Consider the following 19,994-nt stretch of genomic DNA (forward strand, 5'->3'; position numbering starts at 1 on the left):
ATTATAGTTTTCATAGGTTTGTTTTAACGCCAGTTTGTGTTACCTAACTATGTAACTTAATTCATTCTAATTAAAAATAGCCACGGATTTGCCAATAACAGGCCCTTAAAATTGTTGCTATAGATCGACTACAATGTAAATTAATATTTAATACATTTGAATCAAGTTTAGATCAATCTTAATATTGTGGTTTTAAAGAGCAGAGGTGGGTTTAAGGGTGATAAAAAAAAAAGAAAAAAAAAATTGATCGCCCAAACGCATTAGGCTATTTTCGGGCGTCTAGAAGGACAAATTTCTTCTAAGATGGTGTTATCTCGATCGGACCCACTTTCGTCCCCCTCCTCCTCCCCTTTTTTCGGCCCCGGCCCTCACCCTTTCGGACATCTCTGGATTTGCTCCTGAATTGGCCTGCATGCCAGCAGCTAAAGAACATAGGCTATTTATTTTTAACATTGTTCTGTGTATATCATTTGAATTTCAAACGAATGACCGCTGATTTTCGTAGTATTTCAAATGAATGTACCCACTGTTGTCTAGTAATCGGATTAAAATCTGGCCGAATTTTGGCCGATATCGAAAAAAAGTTTGGCCGAATTTGGCCGTGAGATGGCGTGTGTTTGGCCGTGAAGGCTGTCGACTATCTGGCAACCCTGATCTGGCATTCAAGAAACCCGATCAATCCATGTGCCGAAGACAGGTAGGCTACGTAAATCCTTCTACAGACACTATTGTGATTTTTATAATAGTTACCGTAACTGTACAAATATTGCCTTTTTTTATCGAGGGTATGCATACTTATATCAATTCGGAAAAAAATAACCTGCAGACCAGGCCTCCTTCCCCTTCCCCCTAGCTAGGCTAGGCCCTACTACTAGGGCCTAGGCCTAGACCTGCATCTCCGGACCTAGCTAGGCCTACCATCCAAGCAAGTCTGTGTTTGGATTGCCTGGCCCAAGGCTAGGCTATCTAGGCCTAGGCTCAGAGACAGAGGTCGTATAGTTGCCAACTTTCACAAAAGAAATCCGTTGCGTAGCAACGTGCCACTGGCTGGGGGTGGGGGAGAAGGAGGAGGAATCAAGGGGGAACAGAGGGAGGGGGACAGAGGGAGGGGACAGAGGGAGGGCCCCAAGCGCCAGAGGGAGGGGAAAGATGGAGATGCCCGGGGACTGAGGTAGGCACCACACAATGCGTGACGTCATGCACTTCATTTAGTGTCATTAGCCAAGTTCAGCCAAGCGTGTTTTTGTCAACAAAAGGCCTTAAGAAAATATTCATATAAAAATAAAATGCTTTTTGATTGGTTGAGACGTTTCCATCAGGTCAATCAGGGGTCGAAGTAGTACACCATTTTATCGAATTTATCAACTTTTGAAAATTTCATTAAAATTCTTGGTTTTTTTCCAGAGAATTGCGAGTAATGAAGTTCAATTTTTTAATAACGAAGATTATTTTATATATCTAAGAGTTTATTTGCCAAATATGAATGTAATACGAGTCATAGCAATATTTTTTTTTGGCACCGCAAAACCGACGATCAGCTGTTGATCGGCCATCGTGTACACGAGGTATACCATAACGATCTTAACGAAAGTACTGCATATAAACGGCAATATTTTTCATGGAAATAAAATAAATATGAGTTCAAAAAGTTAACTAAATGATACTTAAAGTATTAAAATATACTTTTAGCTAATGATTATCTAAAAAAATATTTAAGGATTGAAGTGGATATTAAACATAGGATGATTTCGATAGAATTTTGAGACGATGCTAGTTTTTGTTGCAAGAGGATGACATCATGCGTAACGGCCAATGAAATTCGTCATTTTTCACAAGTTGGGGGGGGGGTGAGGGATAGTTTTAATTCTATTTTCAGAATTGTGGGTCAAAGGTCATCTGAAAAATTTATTTTATAAATTGACCAATGTAATTTGCAGTAAAAAATGACAATTAAAATGTACACTATTTTTTAGCATTTACAAAAATTAACAGAAATATATGGCAAAAAGTGACAAATATTATTGTTAACATGCAACTTGCTATTCACGCGCTCATAAACTTCAAATGTTTATAAAAATTTTCCTCAAATAAAGTTTTTTATGATACTGAGAATAAGTAGTTTTTTGTGCTATTTTTTTTTTTTTAATATGCAACTTTGTATTTATCATGTGGTACCTAACTGAGGGAGGGGCCCCGGGGGCCAAAGTTGACAAGCCTTTGACGTTCGCGCAATTTGAGCATTTTCACTACTGACACTGATTTGATTGATCTTGGACACTAAATTAAGTCAAGTGTATGTATGATGTAAACCTAAAAAAACCAAAAAGTTGACCAAAGTACAGTACTGTAAACTTAGAATGAGTACCCGACAGTTGCTTGGTGTAAAATTAAAACAATTTTTACGAACTCACTTTATTATTCATGAATCACGATGTACAGACAGTACTTTCATGTGGAAAACAGATAAACAAACAAACAAACCATGCGCGGTGCATTACGGGGTAATAAAAGCACACTGACGGTAGCGGGTGTAAAGGCCGTCGTTTGTTTACGATTCTAACATCGAGCGTACTGGGCTTACACACAACCTAGGGTTACTCTTTGCTACACTAAACACTACAGACGAATGGCAAATGATCTATTTATTGCATATTACTGTATATGCAGTTCGCAAAAAATCATTGTTTATTAGTTTAAAAATCTTGATCCATGAGTAACCTTGAAATCCGTGAGTTTTTGTTCATCCATAGTAAAACTAATAAATGATAAATTATCTGTGAGTCTCGCGGTCAATCCGTATAAGTTGGCAACTATGGTAATAATATATTTCAAATCTTACCCCCAACAAAGTACTGTATTGGAAATAGACCAACTTGGTGGAAGAGGAAAAAACTGTTGAATTGTGACCTGGACGTAAGTCAGTTGATTAATTTGTCCAAATGTGTGTGAGACGTGCAGATGCCAACTTGATGCTCATCCGACTCCAGTCCGTACTGCGTTGGCCAGGCCGACGCTGTCTGACACACGGGGACCCTAAACACATTCTTAATGTCCTTAATATGAAACCCTATTTAGCGATTTTAGTATTTTTCAAACCCTAAAAACCTTATGTTGCGCAGGCGCGGATCCAGCTGGGGGGGGGGGCCATGAGGGCCAGTCCCCCAACCCCTGGTCATTCAAGCTGCAAAATAAAAAGAGGGTGACAAATTTGAGTTAAAGGAGCTAAAAAGGGAGTGCACCCATGAGTTCAGTGGCGATACAGCAGTTGGCGAAAGGAGAGCTCGATTGTTTACCACTTCTTTAATGTTTGGCATGGATCTGTTAAGACCCACCCTTTGGTTTTTATTGCCAAGGTCTTACAAAACGACAGTGAACAAGCAGGGATTCTTTAAGAGCCTCCTTTTGATTGGTAGTTGTTAAAACTAACAACACTCCAGAAAAGTCCATAGATGAGACTTTTTTTATTCCTTGTTTTGCGTCCTTATTTTTTTAAAGATCATCGGAGGAGGGCGGAATAAAAATAAAATTTTGTTATTTAGCAAATAATAAATAGCAAATAGATTTGCCAAAAACATGCAGATAGAGGAGAAAATAAAAATAGAATTTGATTGGTGAATGTAAAATGGAATGGTTAAAGAAATATACATTTTTAGTTCCTATGCATGTAATGCAATAGGAACTTTTGTAATCACTCTTCATTTTTCCTTTGTTTTTTATTGTGTGTAGTATGTATGTGCGTGTGTATGTAGACATTTATGCAAATGCGCATCCGTCAAAGAAAAGTTTTCCGACATTTTGTTTTACCTCGCGATGCGAAGTTCGATGTGAAGTTTCTGCAGAGTTCAGTCGGGGCTCACGCTAACCGATCGGCAAAATGAAACTATTTTGGTTTTACGGCAAAAAAAATCAACTGCTGTGGCATAGGTATTTTGAAGAAGGCCTAAAATAAAACAAAAAGGTTTTAATACTTGCTAAAATACATCGTTTTTTCATTTAGATCTCCATTTATCACTAACTCCTTGCGACGTTTTTTTCTGTTGTATGAGAAGCAGATGAGAAGTCATATGAAGGTACTATATCCCCGACAGTTGGCTATGCAGCAATGTACCCTTTGAATACAAATTGAAGACAAGTGAAGATATAAAGGCAGCCGACTGTCGGGTACATAACAACTGTCTAACTTTCCACAAAAACAAGAGCCTAAGCTAGGCCTAGTTCAGTACAGTAGTTACTGCGAATCGAGGGTGGTAGGTCGTTCAGTCAGTGATATCATGTTATCGTCTCATTTTAATAATGTGTGTAAAATTTAAGAATGCACCGTGTGGGTCGCTTTCTTTGTTATGCGGTAGTAGTATACGTAGCAGAGTGACGGCAGCAATCTAAGCCTAGCCTAGGGCCTAGATAGTATACGTTCTTAATCATCGTAATGAAAACTTTGGGCGACAGATGATTGGGCTTAACTGGTGTGGACGATCGGACCCAAGATAGCTTCAAATAAATTGTAGTCCTAGTAGGCCACTGCCACCACCCCCCCACTCCTGATATCTTTCCAAACTACTGTAAAATGAAATTACTGTATACCTAGCTAGGCCCTATGCCTACAAAATTTTTTCAAAGAAATTTGCTAAAAATATTACTGTAATTTGCATGTTGAATTACATTACCAATGTGGTCTAAAATCACTATTCTGGGCCATAAAGACTCCCCCTGTATTTGTCTCTTATACACATCTAGATGTTAAATAATTGAGGAGGTGAGGCAGTTTCCCGAGAGTGGGCAATCTTCTTTAATCCGACAGTTGCATAATTTGGTTGGTACTTGTTGTTTGGTGTGGAGAAGGTGGTTGCTGTGGGCTTTGATGGTGCTGCCCATGTTTCTTGTGCAACTGTAGCTAACTTTTACGTTGTTCTTGTTGAACAATTTGTGCAAGGTGCTGTCTTTGGGGAAGTGCTCTTTGACCAGGTTAAGGAAAGTTCTGCCGATGTTTGTTTTGACGTTTTTGCTGAAAGGTGGGTTGTACCATATGATGTTCCTTTTTCTTCTGGCTTTTGAGTTGTTTGAAATCCGCTCTCCCTTTAGTGCTTTTTGGTAGTCGTGGGTGGCCTTTTGAAAAGTTGCTTCTGAATCGGAGTTGCTTGATATTCTTTTATTGATTGAAGAGGGGATTTGCTTTAAGATGGATGAAGGGTGGTTTGATCATTTATCCACGTATAGTAATTTGTTGTCTGGTTTGGTGAATGGAGCATAGGATCCGTTAGTCAGATTGAATGTGACATCAAGGAAGTTTGTGATCTTTATATTTGCTTGTATAGTAATGCGGAGGTCGAAGGAGTGAAAGATGGATGTGATTTCTTTCTTCATCTTGTCACATAGTCTTGGAGATGTGAAGAAGTCAAATTATGAATTTCTTAAAAGTTACTGTATAACCCTATACACTTGGATTGCTCAATTACTCCACTCACAACGTTAGGACCTTTCTTTTTGCCTATTACATTGTCAGCTGATTATTGTTACCCTTTAGGTTTTATCTAATGTTTTGTGGATGGTTTTACTTTAAAAAAATCCAATAATAATGAAATTTGTTAGATTTGAAAAAGTGTATGCTCCTCCATATCATTCAACTGCTTAAAAAAAGGCATTTTTTATTGCCTGGTTGTAGTACAGGATAATTAACAGTGGGTTTGGTTAAGATTTCTACTTTAATTTATATTTTTATAATTCACATTCATTCATTATATCTAATTTTTCTACTTTATTATTCAGGTATAAAAATATAGAAGACGATTACAAATAGCAGCTGAGGCTGAAGTGTTTTGCATCACAAAACTCTCAAACATTGAAAGTGTTAATGAGAAAACATGGATTACAACCAAGGTAACATTTGAAACCTTCATTTATCCTTTCAGACTTTTAGTCCTTGGTTTAATTTCTTTCAAAGTAATTAATAGTGATATCATATGAAGTAGGTACTCATTATGTATGCATTATAAAATTTTATATGCATAGGCCTATCTATATGAATATACAAAAAGGGATCTAGAAAAATTAATAGACAGATAGTACTTGTATATAGGCAGCATTTTGAGTGCAGAATGAGGCACCATTGTCAAAACAGCACTGTGGTCAGTGTTGCACCCATGTGCACGTACTGTACTGTACTTGGCTGTGTATGCTGAGTAATGACAATTTCATCCTAAGGATGCTTTGGCACTGAAAAGATGATGTAGCTTTGTACAAGGAACAGGTGTGCCAATCTTGAATGATGCATTCTGTCATTTAGCATAGCCCATTTTACACATTGAAGGAATGCAAAGGTTAATAGCTGTCCTCACTTTTGCTAATATTTCCTCAAATAATTTCATTTTTTTTGTAGGAATATCTGATGATACAAACTTCAAAGAAATACTATCATCCATGTCAAGGTGGTATGATCGCCATGGATACATCAACAAGTTGAAAGTTTTGTACAGAGATCTTGTATCAGAACTTGATAAGCTGTATGCTGCCACTAAGGTGATTCAGTTGTTTGAGTTATTAATTACCTCGGGACATCTAAGTTCCAATAATCTAACTGTCCTATACGATACTATCAATATAACTCATCCATTTGGTTTGGAACCAGAATTCTGGAAGTTGTCGTCAACATGCTTTGATATTAGGACAGCCAAAATCTCCAATATTACTCGTAACAGACAAATTCTGATCCAAGTGATTGAAAGTCTCGTTGAAAATGATCTGGAGTATATTTCACAAAGATACAATTGTCCACAAAAGGAAGACATTTGGAAATTCTTTGTGGACTTGGAACAAAAAAAGGTGTTTTGTGAAGAAAATTTGGATGACTTCATGAAAAATATAACCACATACAATATATTAGTTTCACGTAAAGATCCTCTAGGATTGAGAGGCACTGGTGATGCTGCTACAAAAGATGATAGCTCAAAAACCTCTGCAGGTAAGCATTATTAGCTGTATGACCTTACATTTTTTATTTTTAAAAATTTGTTTATTATTATTTGACAGCTTTACTTTTACACCATTTGATTAATTTATTTTAAAAGATGGAAGGCTTTTAAAAGAAGCCCTTATTGTTATTTTTAAAAATGGGTTCCTTATTATTATTGGAGAGCTTCATAACTTTGACACCGTTTGATTAATTTATTTTAAAAGATGCCCTTTAGCAGAAAAGAAGCATAAACTGATGTATAAAGTTCATATAAAGGAGAGTATTTCTAATTAATATTTTTTATTAAAAGGGAGATTTTAAAAAGTGGAAAAATTAAAAACTTGATTTGTTAAAAGGTACTACTACTAAATAATAATAAATAAATAATGGGTCAAATAAATTGTTAACTCCTAATGAAGCAAAGCATTGCTATACTGATAAGAAAATGTTAATATATATTGAGTACAAGCAAAAAGGTGTCTGCAATTACATAATTTGTCTCTGTAAAATTGGAAATAAAATTTGTTATTCAATTAAAAACCATTTTGTTAGCTTAAATTCTGGATAGTTGTAATTAATACAACATAAACAATTAGAATCTATGATGTGTGTTATATTTCAGAGAACCAAGAGAAGCCTATGGTGACTGATGACACAGATGCTGCAAGAAATGCTTGTACAAGTACATCCACAGGTAATATAAATGCAGATGGCTTATCTTAAATGCAAAACATAAAATGTGTTGTCTTATAATATAAAATGCAAGTGGTTTACTATATTTAATACAAAACAACATTTAAAATTATTACAATCACTTGTGTTGTGTTTCAGAGAGCCAAAAGAAGCTTTTGGTGACTGACGACACAAATGCTCCAAGAAATCTTCGTACAAGTGCATCTACAGGTAATATAAAATGCAGATGGTTTACTTAAATACAAAAGATCAACATAAAATGTGTTTATAACACATAAACACATGTTATAATGTGAAATGCAGGTGGTTTACTATCTTTTAAATACAAACAACATATAAAATGATTACAATTTCAGTGCATGTTTCAGAGAGCCAAGAGAATCGTATGGTGTCTGATGACACAGATGCTACAACAAATGCTTGTACAAGTGCATCTACAGGTAATATAAAATTTCATTACTTGCTAACTTCAGTTGTCTTGTTCATTGATAGAATTTTATGTATAAAAAACTAATCATTTCTATATTCTACACATCCTATGAATGCACAATCCCTATCACTTCTCTCAAGTCAAGCACTTCCAGTATTAGAAATAAAGGCATTTATTTGAGGGAGGCATATATTTTTTGGTTGTAAAATGGATACATACTCAAATGCTGTTTAATTTCACTGTAAAAGTGGAACTGCAACATCATTACCGTCAAAATGTGTTATTTGTGATCATGAAGACTCATTGATCCCAGCACCCGGTTAGAAAAAATGTAATTCTACTGTAGTGAAACATTAATAGAATATGTTGAGAATGATGTACATAACAGGTAATATAAAATGACATTACCTGATGACATGCATGTCCTGTATGCTGAAATACATTTTATTGATAAAATTTCATTAAAAATTAGCCATTTCTTGGAGTGACAATGGATCATAACCTCTCCAGTATTTTTTACCTTCTTTCTTTCTACAAATCCTTTAATGAATATACAAATCACATACTTTGGGTATTAGAATTAGGTAATATTAGATCACAGAGGGTAGTTATTGTAATACAATACCCCATACAAAAAACGTTACAGTTGGGAGTTACAGAAGGAGGGACTAGACGCCTCAGACTATATGGAACCAATAACCAATACAATGGTTTAATTCTGTTCAGTGCAAAAAGGCAAGAAATTTTAAAAATTTTATCTGCCACTGTTGCATTACTACCCACTGACATTTGGTCGCACTGCAGTTGGCATAAATATAAGCTTCAGGTGGCATTGTCAGTTTTTAATTGACATATTTGTTAGGTTAGAGACTGAATACATCGTGTCTGCACTGTGGCTGCAGATGTTTATTTCTACTAATAAATGTTTTGCTTATAATTCAATTTAAACTACTTATATTTTTCAGCAGGAGCTTGCATAGTGAATAAAATAATTAGTCAAGACAATAAAGGTAAAAAAAATAACTAAATCTTTTCTTATTTTGATGCTGTTGAATTTCTCATCTATTTCTGTTAAAACAATCTATCTGGTTTCAAATTTGAAATATATATGAAAGAATCCTAAATCTATTACCATACTCCAACCTGAACGTTTATGACATGACCGGTCCGATGATATTCTTCTGTTTTAAGAGATGTATAGATTCCAACGTAGCGTAACCCAGGAGGGTGCGATAGGTAAACTAGGTTGTCTGTTGATTCCGAGCGAAGCTGTTCAGGCTTAGTTAAAAGACAGCAAATAAATAAATAAATTGGGTGTAGATATGTACAGCATGCACTCCTCCCCACACAAATTGGAAAATGTACTGAATATAAAATTTGTTATTTTCAAAACTTAAAATCGAATCTTAAATCTTTACATTTTAACCAGTAATAGAAAGTTACAATCCCACCTGCCCTTAGCTTTGACTCTGTTAGGAGTTGTAATGCCCCTTTCCCACATTCACGATTTTTGCTACGACAGAGCACGATTTTTCAATTTTGAAAAATCGCATTGGCGTCGTCGTAAATGTCGTGGTTAAAAATAATTCATCGTATTGCATCGTACTGGATCTTGATGTCATCGTGATGGAGCATGATTTTTTTGGAATGTTCAAAAAGATCGTGCTCAATCGTAGCCCTGAATAAGATCTTGGTTTACCGCAGCGGCATCGTGTGAGTGGCGTAACGTTTGTCGTGACTGTGTCTTCTCCATTCGTACTACCAACAACACCTACGACAAGCCAAGACGTCGCTGCGGTGCTGAGACAATTAGATACGATGCCATCAGGATACCATCAAGACCGTGGTTTATATCATGTGGCTCTGTGTCAGAAAAGTTTTTCAACACACTGAACAATTCGGAGGAAGTTTCTGAAGCCTCTGGGTTTTCTCTATTTAACTCTAACTAGTAAGGGTTCATACTGTCTAAAATATGGACGACGTAAGAGCCATGGCTGTACCCATACACTTCGTTTAGGCCTATGCATTCGACGTGACCGATGCTTACTCTTGATTATCAAAACTGTAGCAGCCAACAAATTTTATTCTTCTATAGCAGCACCTTGCAAATATTGATGGTGTTTGAACAGTGCGCTTTTTTGTCATGTCATGTGATGTTTGTTTTTATGATGTGCATCTTGTTAAATCGTTCTAACGTTGTGCTTGCGTCTTTGTAAAATCGTAGTGACATCGAATTAAAATTTTGGTAATTCGTAGTATGTCGTCACAAATCGTAACTCTATCGTTATAATTCGTAAAAATGTCGTCGCACTATCGCATTAGTACCGTAATACATCTTTGCGACGTCCTAGTAGAGTCTTGATGAAACGTAAAACTTTTTGAGTACGAATCACTACGATAGAGCGCGATTTTAAAACTTTTTAAAATCGTGCTCCCTCGTAGCAAAAATCGTGAATGTGGGAAAGGGGGGTAAGTGAGAGCCTCCATACCCCAGTTGGTCCCTATGCCATGTTTTGACCCAAAAATGTATTCATACTCACACATATTGTTGATTGAGGGCAATATGCTTACCTTTCCAATTATAATGAATTCTTTCATTTTAGGTTCAATAATAGGAAGTCAGATCATAGGTTGTAATGTTGAAACACTTGTTGTTAACAACACAATTACAGTGAATCAAGGTATAGTTTGAACTACTTTTTTCTGTGATAGATTGTGCATATTGATATTTTTTATAATATATTATGTTATAAATTTTTTGAAAAAATACTTAAAACTAGATGTTTATAGCATGTACTGTAAATGTGTAAATGTATTGCGAAGTTTTATGTTGGTGGTAAAGATACTTACCACGTATTTCAAGGTCTTTTGGTTAAAATTTGCAAATTGCCAGACTCCACTCCAGAAACATTAGAATTAGACTAATTTATGTTTATAGAACATCAGTTCTATTTATATGACTCATTTGCTGTTAACAAAGAAAATAAATTCGAAATTAGCATGTACAGTTTTAATTATCTTCTTAGAACCGAAGGACAAAGATTTATCAGCATCTAGAAACAATGGTGAGATTTTTTGAAGATTATGAATTTATTTATTGGTGTCTCATTTCATTTTATATATTTATATTTCAAACAACTACTCAAAAATTGTATCTGAGGTTGAGCTTCTGATCCCCTAAGTTGCATAATGGGGGAGTTAAACTGCCATAAAAACAATGTAGGTATAAATACAATTATGGATCTTTTGAGTATTTGATATAATTAACTAGGAAGTTCTTTAGTGCGCATGCTATTGACTATGAGAAATCATTCATGATTCATGAAACTTAAAACATAAAAAACATAAAACTGCATACGACTGCATAACATCGATTGAGGTCGGTTATTTACCTTTATCTTTCTTATTAAATAGGCTTTTAAAATAATAAGCGTAGTTTGACGCAGCGGTTGAAGTTAGGGCTTTCAATGGAAAGGTTGGGGTTTTGAATTTCAGCTTTGCAGATTCACTTCTGTCCTTGGGCAAAGCACTTTAGCTACAATACTTCAGCCCACCCAGCTGTATCAATGGGTACCGGAAAATTGCAGGGGACTAACCTGCAACGGACTAGTGTCTCATCAGTTTCATCACACTACAGGAACTGGGATAAGCTCCAGCCCTATGAGCCCTAGTTGCTCGGAAAGGATTTAGGATTTAGGTTAAAGTACAATAACAATTTTAAAAATATGTATGAAATTGAAATTATTACGGCAAATTTACATTGCAAGTTAAAATATCGTACTGTATTTAGTTAAGATTTTCATGTTAGGATTGTAGAATGATTGATTATATGAAATACATGTGGAATGCCCCCACACAAAACAAACAAAAACATACAGTAAATGTTTACATTCCTTTCTTTGTTTGGTAATGTATTTATATAGAAAATCTTTGAAACACACAATTAAAAAAGACAAAATTAAGATAAAAAATACATTATTTTTTATTGCCGATAGAAATACAGACATCTTATTTTTTTTTTTCTTAAAATTTGAAGAAAAACTGAGGTTAATGAGATATAGATTTTTGAATATTTAAAAACTTGGGGAAAAAATTGGAAAAAAGGGGTAGACCGTTGAAATTATCAAATTTCGTTGACTCTGCCTCAAATTCTGTCTCGGCAAATATACAGTACACAACAGAGTGCTTGGGAAATGTGTAGTAGAAGCAACAGCCTAATCGGAATTAATAGGTTTTAAATGTTAACATGATTTTAAAAATCAAAAAAAAAAAAAAAAAATCTCATACTGGACGGTATTGGTTAGGCCCAGTCCAACCATGGAGTTATAATTAATTTGTCAAAATAATTACAGTATAACTCCAATGACAATGTCTAAAATGCACAAACTTTCTGACAAAAGGGGATGTATTTTGTAGAGTAGGGCATGGTGTTGAAGGGTAGGGGCTTATCTGTGTGTTATTGCCACAATTAGTAGGGCTTACAAGACTGTAAAACAACACAGTGCAAGTTGTTAACCTGAGCTAGGCTATCTCTTTAGTTTGCACATTAGTATATTGAACAGATCTCAAAACTGAGACAACCATTACCTACGGGGGTATTTTAACATAACACTCCCTCGCTCACTCAACACAAAGACATTCCGCGAAGCCAGGACTGGCAGGAAGGTAACATGAATATTAATGAGTCTCTGTACAGGATAGATCATGAATATGAATGATTCTCTTGTAAGATTACCAAGCTAGTGAAAAGCATGCTCAGCCTGAATTTCAACTAACCTTCCTCGTACAGTTTTATTTCTTTTTTACTCCCATAAACTTGCAACTTTTTTGTTGGGATTTATTTTATAACTTCTTATGATTTCACAAATAACCTATATAAAATAAGAAATTTAAACCCAGAGCTCCCCTTAAAGAACTCGGTTGTGCCAAAAAAGACATTAAAATACATCACAAAACGCTACAAACACTGGAGCAGCTGGGGGGTTCAGTTCCCTGGCCCCAGCGCCTGGCTCGGGACATTCGGCCCCTTTGTTACACCACTGATTCCGCATTTACAATTTTCACACTCCCCAGATGGGAACCGCCCATGCGCCTGCTTTTGACTGCTATTCCGACCAAGCCTCCTAATTGAAATTTCTCGGGTTAAAATTTAAATTCTATGAATACAAGAAAGCAAAAATGATAAATATTATTATTACTGATTTGTTTTCAGAAGTGGTCATCAGAAATTATTTGGATCAGTGGCAGAGAAAAGTATATAAGTATTTGAACAAAATGACACCTCCAACCTGGAATCAAGAGTCTGAAATTGATCTTGCAGAAGTATTCACAGATCTCGAGCTACTCCAAAAAAAAGGACATAATACCAGTAAAGATACAACTCTACAGGAGCTAATTAGTTTGATACAGTCTCAGAGATCATGTAAAGTTTTTGTAGAAGGTAAAGGCGGGATGGGAAAGTCAACTCTCTTAAAACATCTTGCGTATCATTGGGCTAATAAGATTGATGATCCTTTCCCAGAAAAAATTGTATTTCTTGTCAATCTCAGAGATTTAAAAAAAGATGAAGATGTTGTTGATGTGATTATTAGACAAATTAACAAGAAAGATTTTAATAGAAAAACAAAGTTAGATACAGGTTTGATTGAAGATTTTTTAATGGAACATGATGATGAGATTGTATTGTTACTGGATGGGTATGATGAATTGGAAAAAAGCGCTCAAGACCCAGTTAGTTTATTTGAAAGAAAGGAATTGGAGAACAGCCAAGTTATACTAACATCACGTCCTGAGAATGTAGATATGATTGTTAAGAAATGTGATGTCCATGTCAAAGTGGATGGATTCAGCTCAGGTAAAATCAAGTTTTATATCAGAAAGCACTTTAAATACATTAAAATGCCAGAATTAGGAGAGTCCTTAATTACAGAATTGCATCTTGACCTGAAAAATAAAAAAAATTGGGGAGGCAGACATCGTGAAGCATTTGAGATGTGCCGATCACCAATGCTGTTGCTAAAGATCTGTACAGTATGGAAGGAAAATCAGCGTATTCCAATGGATAAGCCAACACTATTTAAAGAAATTTTCCGATGCATTTTGAATCAGTGTGTGAACCGCAGTGGCACTGACAAACCAATCAGTAAATTTGAGGAGGCTTCTAAAAAATATGTTAAAGCTCTGGAAATTTTAGGTAAATGCATGTTTAAATCCTTACAAAATAATAGGTTGTCTATAAATAAAAATGATTTGGAAGGTGATGAGGAAACCATAGATCTTGCAATAAAACTTGGATTTGTATACAAAGAACAACCTATTGTGGAAGATGACTTTAGTGAGATTTTTAACACCCCTCACAAATTGATTTTAGAGTCATTAGTAGGGTTCTACATATGCAGACAAACTCGATCTTTCTCGATTGATGAAGGAGATACAATTAGGTCAAATCCATATCTGCACATGTCACAAGTGTTTGCAATAGGATTCCTAGGTGCTGATGCAGGTGAATTCCTTAAACATTGGATTACAGATAGTGCTAGTTGGTATTGTCCTCTAGCTAGATATTTTAACTTTGTAAAGAAAGAACATGAAGAGCAAGTTCTTTTGGTATTAGATGAATACATGACAAAGAGAATCCCTGATACTAAGCCACTTCTTGAGGATGTATGCACATCTCTGAGAGGCTTTCTCCGACATAGTGTTCAAAGTGTGGAAGTTAAAGAAGATGAAGATATATTTCTTCTTATTAAAAAAATACACCAGCATGTACTCACTGAAGACAAGTTTGAAACTGCAGTGAAGAGTTGGGTCAAATCTGTGTCCAGCAATATTTCATTTTGTGATTTTGGTAGAAAACTTGCACATATCTTTTTTGCTATTGAGTTATACCAATATCTCATCAAATGTGTTGATATCTATGGCCATCAAGATGTTATTCAGGGTATTAGTGTTGAGTTTGAAAAATTCAATTTTAAATACAATATGGAGTACATTGGATTTGATTCTATTAGCCTTAGTTCATCAGCCCTGATTCATGTACTACATTATGCACCAATGCTTACTAATCTTAGTGTTGTAAATTGTGGCATATCAGGTAAAGATGTCAATGAAGTAATCCATGCAATTATAGAAACAGGAGATGAGTTAGCTTTAAAGAAATTAGATTTAAATGAAAATGATCTGAGTGATATTGATATGGCCTCTATTATCTCTTTACTTCTAGTTGTTCCTAAGCTTCACATTGATATGCATAAGTGTTGCCTGTCGGGAAGTAATGTGAGAGATTTATTGACTGAATATAAGCAAAATATGCATAAAGAAATTAGACTTCCCACTGTTGTAAATAATTCTTGTTTTACTGTTATTAGAGGTGAAAAATGCCTGAAAAATTGTGAAAATCATCTTTCAGACATCGATGGTCTGTCACTTGCATTTTTACTTCAGGAAATTAGTTTCCCGTATTTTCCTTTTAAGTGGAATGTGTATAAGTTGACATACAAGAATTTGCAAGACCTTGTACACAAGTGTGATGAGCATAACATTCGTCCTAATGTCGCTGTATTGGATATTAGTGATGTTGATCTTTCCTCAATTAGTGGAGCTGATTTGGCCAAATTATTGACACTCTTTCCGAAGCTGAAATCCTTGGTACTAACTGGGTGCAAGCTGTCAGGCAATATCTTGAAGGACCTTATGAACGAACTTGAAAGGACAGATGATCTGTTGAAACTAAAAATTGTAAACTTATTTCACAATGACTTTTCAGACATTGATGGCTCATCCCTTGCTAAGCTTCTTAAGGTAATAGATAATGATCATGACTCTTGCACAACATGGTTAATGTGGATAGGTTCTAAAAAATCAGGTGTTACATACAGTCTTAATGCAGGTAATTTGTGTGCATTTATATCTGAGTGTATCAGGTCTTGTATTTCCTTCATTTGGACTCATGTTTGCTTGTGGAAAATTAATCTCTCTTCAGTCAGGGGATCAACATTGTCCGGTCTTTTTAAGATCTGTCCTAACTTGGCCACTCTCGATATGAGATGTTGTGGTTTAACAGGCAAGATAATAAGTGATTTCTTGAATGCCTGCAATATGAATGGCATTGTACTGAAACGGAATATTATCCATCTCGATGGTAATAACCTTTCAGATATTGATGGTGCGGCCCTAGCTCAATTACTAATGATTATTGATATCAATGGTGATATTTCCAATAATTGGAAGAAGTTTGGTCTAACTTCCAATCAATTTCATGATCTGATACGAGAATGTAAGAGACTTGGTATTGTATTTAAGTGGACGACAGTAAGTCTGGACGGTATCAACATTTCTTCAGTTAGTGGAACACTCCTGGCATATCTGTTCAAGATTTGTCCTAATCTGAAGTTTTTAAGTATGAAACACTGTAATCTGTCTGGCACTATGATAAGAGACTTTCTGTTAGAATGTGAAAAGGAAAGTGTGGTGTTGACACAAGATATGCTTTCTCTTGAAGGTAATGACCTGTCAAATATTGACGGCAAGTCACTCGTTAAGGTGCTGCAGATAGCATATTGGTTTGTTCCATTGATTTCTTACCATTTGTGTGCAAAGAATGTACATAGTTTTATCAATGAATGCTCTGGTATTAAGATAAGATGGACACATTTAAGTTTGAGTGGAATTAACATGTCCTCACTTAATGGAACAGCATTTGCCTGTCTTTTTAAAATTTTTCCCAAACTGATTAATCTTGACATGCAAGAATGCAGTGTATCTGGTGGATTTGTGAAAGATTTATTGAACGAATGTGAAAGGAGTGGTGTGGAGCTGAATGGCAATATGCTTAACCTTAAGCATAATGACTTTTCAGACATTGATGGTGCATCCCTCGCTAAGCTATTGAAGAGTGAACCTAATTGTACATGGTCTGATTATAAGCTTAATGCCGGTAACTTACAAGATCTGATCAAGGCATGTGAAAATCTTAAAATTACTTTGAAGTTGACATGCATAAATATGTGTGGGATTAATATGTCTATGGTTAACGGGACAATATTATCATCTCTTCTTCAAATTTGTCCAAATTTGGATTTACTTAACATGGAAATGTGCAGTCTGTCAGGTTCCATAATCAAAAGTTTAATGGATGAATGTGAGAAAAGGGGTTTAGAACTCAAACACATGTTTCAACTGAAAGGAAATGACCTATCGGTAATTGATAGTACATCTCTCATTAGGTTAATAGATATTGTTTCTGTTGATGTTTGCTTTAATAAGTGGACTGATTATAAACTCTCTACAGATAATTTACAAGACTTTATTCAGACTAGTCTTCGTTCAGATATTACATTTGGTTGTCATGGGATTAATCTCAGTGGCTTGGACCTTACTATCTTGAATGAAGATCATCTGTCCTCCCTCTTTGTTATTTTTCCTGACTTACTTGTACTTGCTCTAAATGATTGCCAACTATCAGGATATTTGTTGTCAAGTATGTTGAAGGCGTGTTCAGAAAATAATGTTATTTCAAAAGTATCAGGACTTTACTTCAGCAAAAATGACTTGAGTAAAGTTAATAGAGCATTAGTGACTTTAATGAAAAAAATATTTCCAAAGCTCAAATTTCTTGGGGTGAGTAATTGCAGACTTACAAGGAATGCTTTTAAGCATATTGCAGAAGTGTGTCGAAGTGTGGTTTTGCCAATAACTTCTCTTAATATTAGTGGAAATGACCTTCGTGATCTCAGTGGAGCAGATGTAGTGTCACTATCATCAATTTCTCCAAATCTTGAATGCCTCAATGTTAGTGGTTGTAACATCTCAATTCAGTTATTGCAAGCTGTTGTTGATGGATTTTCAGGCAGAAGTACTTTGGGATTGAGTGAACTTGATATCAGTAACAATGACTTGCATGATATTAGCTCAATGCTACTAGTTTCAATTCTAAAGAATTCTCCCAAACTTGAAAAACTTAAAATGAGCAAATGTAGGTTAGTAGGTAAAACAGTCGAAGAGTTTTTAATAAAGTTGCCAATGAATAAATCTGAATTATGTGAACTTGACCTTAGCTGTAATGACCTTAGAGGTTTAAATGAAATTTCTGAGGTTTTGTTCTTCTCAGCCTTCCCATTTCTAAATCGTCTAAATTTGGTAAATTGTCAGTTTTCCTCGATAGCATATAGTTCCCTTAAACATATGCGGCATGCATTTGCTAAAAAGCATGGTTTTAACTATTTATATTTTTAGATAACTGGTAAATATGAAATTAAAAATTTGCATGGGAAATTCTATGAATAAGTTTTTCATAATTAGCTCTTATAAAATGTTAAAAAAAAAAATTAAGAAAGAATTTTATTTCATTCCGTCTTTACTTCATAGTGTAATTGTTTAATGGTTTTAACATTAGGGAGCTTTTGATTTGTACGACGATGTGACTCTAGAACAGAATCACTCATGCGTGACCGTCCTACCTGGCGTCCTACGTTCTCTGCATACATAGATTTGGCCAAATTTGCTTTCCAGAATTTACTCAACGAGGTGACCTTCACGTTCACGCATGCGCAGATGACATTATGTTCTACGTCCTACCGTCGTCGTGTAATTGAAAGCCCCCTTTTGTATTCAAAATAATTGAGTATATACTTTTATGCTAGTTTTCAATAATTCATTCCCAGTAAGTAATATAATCTTAAACTTTGCGTGCTTGTTTTCTCTCTTTTCGTTAAATTGTATGTACTTAGCCAGTATAAGAAACGAAGACACGGTACAACTTTGACCTTTATTACGATGACAGTAGTCTACAACAAAACAAATAAACACAATCCTTTAAATAATATAGGCAATTACGTGTATAGCAATACTTCTAAAATTGTATGCTGTAGCTTTAACAATATTGCCTAGGATGATAAAAAATCGGTTCAATCATCGTTTCATATAATAATCAATTAAAGTAAAATAACAAGGCATCGCTTCAATAATTAGTCATGAGAGGCACGCCATACTTCTTCATTCTGTGTGTGCGCCTCCGCAATTTAACGAATATCGCTTCTCATTCCTGGGCCAAGGTTAACTTAAAAAACTTCTTTGAAACAATAAAACATTAAACTCAAATAAACACAGTAACTCATGGTGTCTTCCAATGTCAAATTTGTCTGGAGACGAATAAATAAATAAATTAAATGATGTCAGAGTGATAAATTACGAATTTCTAAACATAGGTTTACAGCCAGCACACTTTAGGTTAGGGTAAGTACTGATTTCTGCCTTGTTTATGTTATGGAGCGCAGCATGCGCATAAAATAATAAGAAATTCCAAAATAGTACTTTTTATGGTTAGTGTTTACCTTTTAATAGTGTAATCTTTTCATGTTGTAATTTTATTTTTAAAAAATTATATAATTAATATTTGATACTGTAAAAATAGTGCATTTTGCTGCCATTTAATTATTGTAGAGAAAGCAGTGATGACTACACAGTTTGAGATGAATTAGTTTATTCAACTGTTAAATTTAATTATTGGGGTAAAATTCTCAATAAGTATAGGTAAACATTTTGATTAATAAGTAAAATTTCAGTGCAGTAGTTTTTAGGTATAGCTTTGATCTTGATCATGTATATGTATCTTTGGTGGTGCTGTTTTTGTGAGCTGACTTTTTTGTTTGTATTGTGGTATGTTCTTTTGTTGGTGTCTTATATCTGCTTTTTTCTTTTATGTGTGTTTTGTTGGGATTTTTATGTGCAATTAGATAATTTTGATAATCATTTATATATAACACATTAAATAAGTAATTGGATTGTGAATTATTTGTTAATTTTGATGAGCTTGTATATATAACTTTATTAATTAATTATTGAGTATAATTGGATTGTTAAGTTGATTAACTGTCTCTTATACACATCTTCCCGCATTTCTTCATCGGGTTTACTGGAGTTGCATGC

General features: G+C 34.8%; 1 protein-coding gene across 1 annotated transcript; it reads left to right on the forward strand.

Moving 5' to 3' along the window:
- Positions 1-623: 623 nt before the first annotated feature.
- On the forward strand, positions 624-18,220 carry LOC117122684 (the record flags this gene model as incomplete). The annotated part of the gene is given in 10 exon segments (XM_033268366.1): positions 624-697; positions 5,764-5,874; positions 6,374-6,955; positions 7,569-7,640; positions 7,778-7,849; positions 7,996-8,079; positions 9,035-9,079; positions 10,673-10,750; positions 11,096-11,134; positions 13,282-18,220. Coding segments are annotated over 9 exon segments (5,927 nt in total), but the record flags the coding sequence as incomplete, so codon positions are not given.
- Between the last annotated feature and the right edge of the window lie 1,774 nt (positions 18,221-19,994).

This window comes from Anneissia japonica, unplaced genomic scaffold (assembly GCF_011630105.1).
Source record: "Anneissia japonica isolate Jap-2015-1 unplaced genomic scaffold, ASM1163010v1 scaffold287894_len555002_cov174, whole genome shotgun sequence".
NCBI classification, from domain to species: domain Eukaryota; kingdom Metazoa; phylum Echinodermata; class Crinoidea; order Comatulida; family Comatulidae; genus Anneissia; species Anneissia japonica.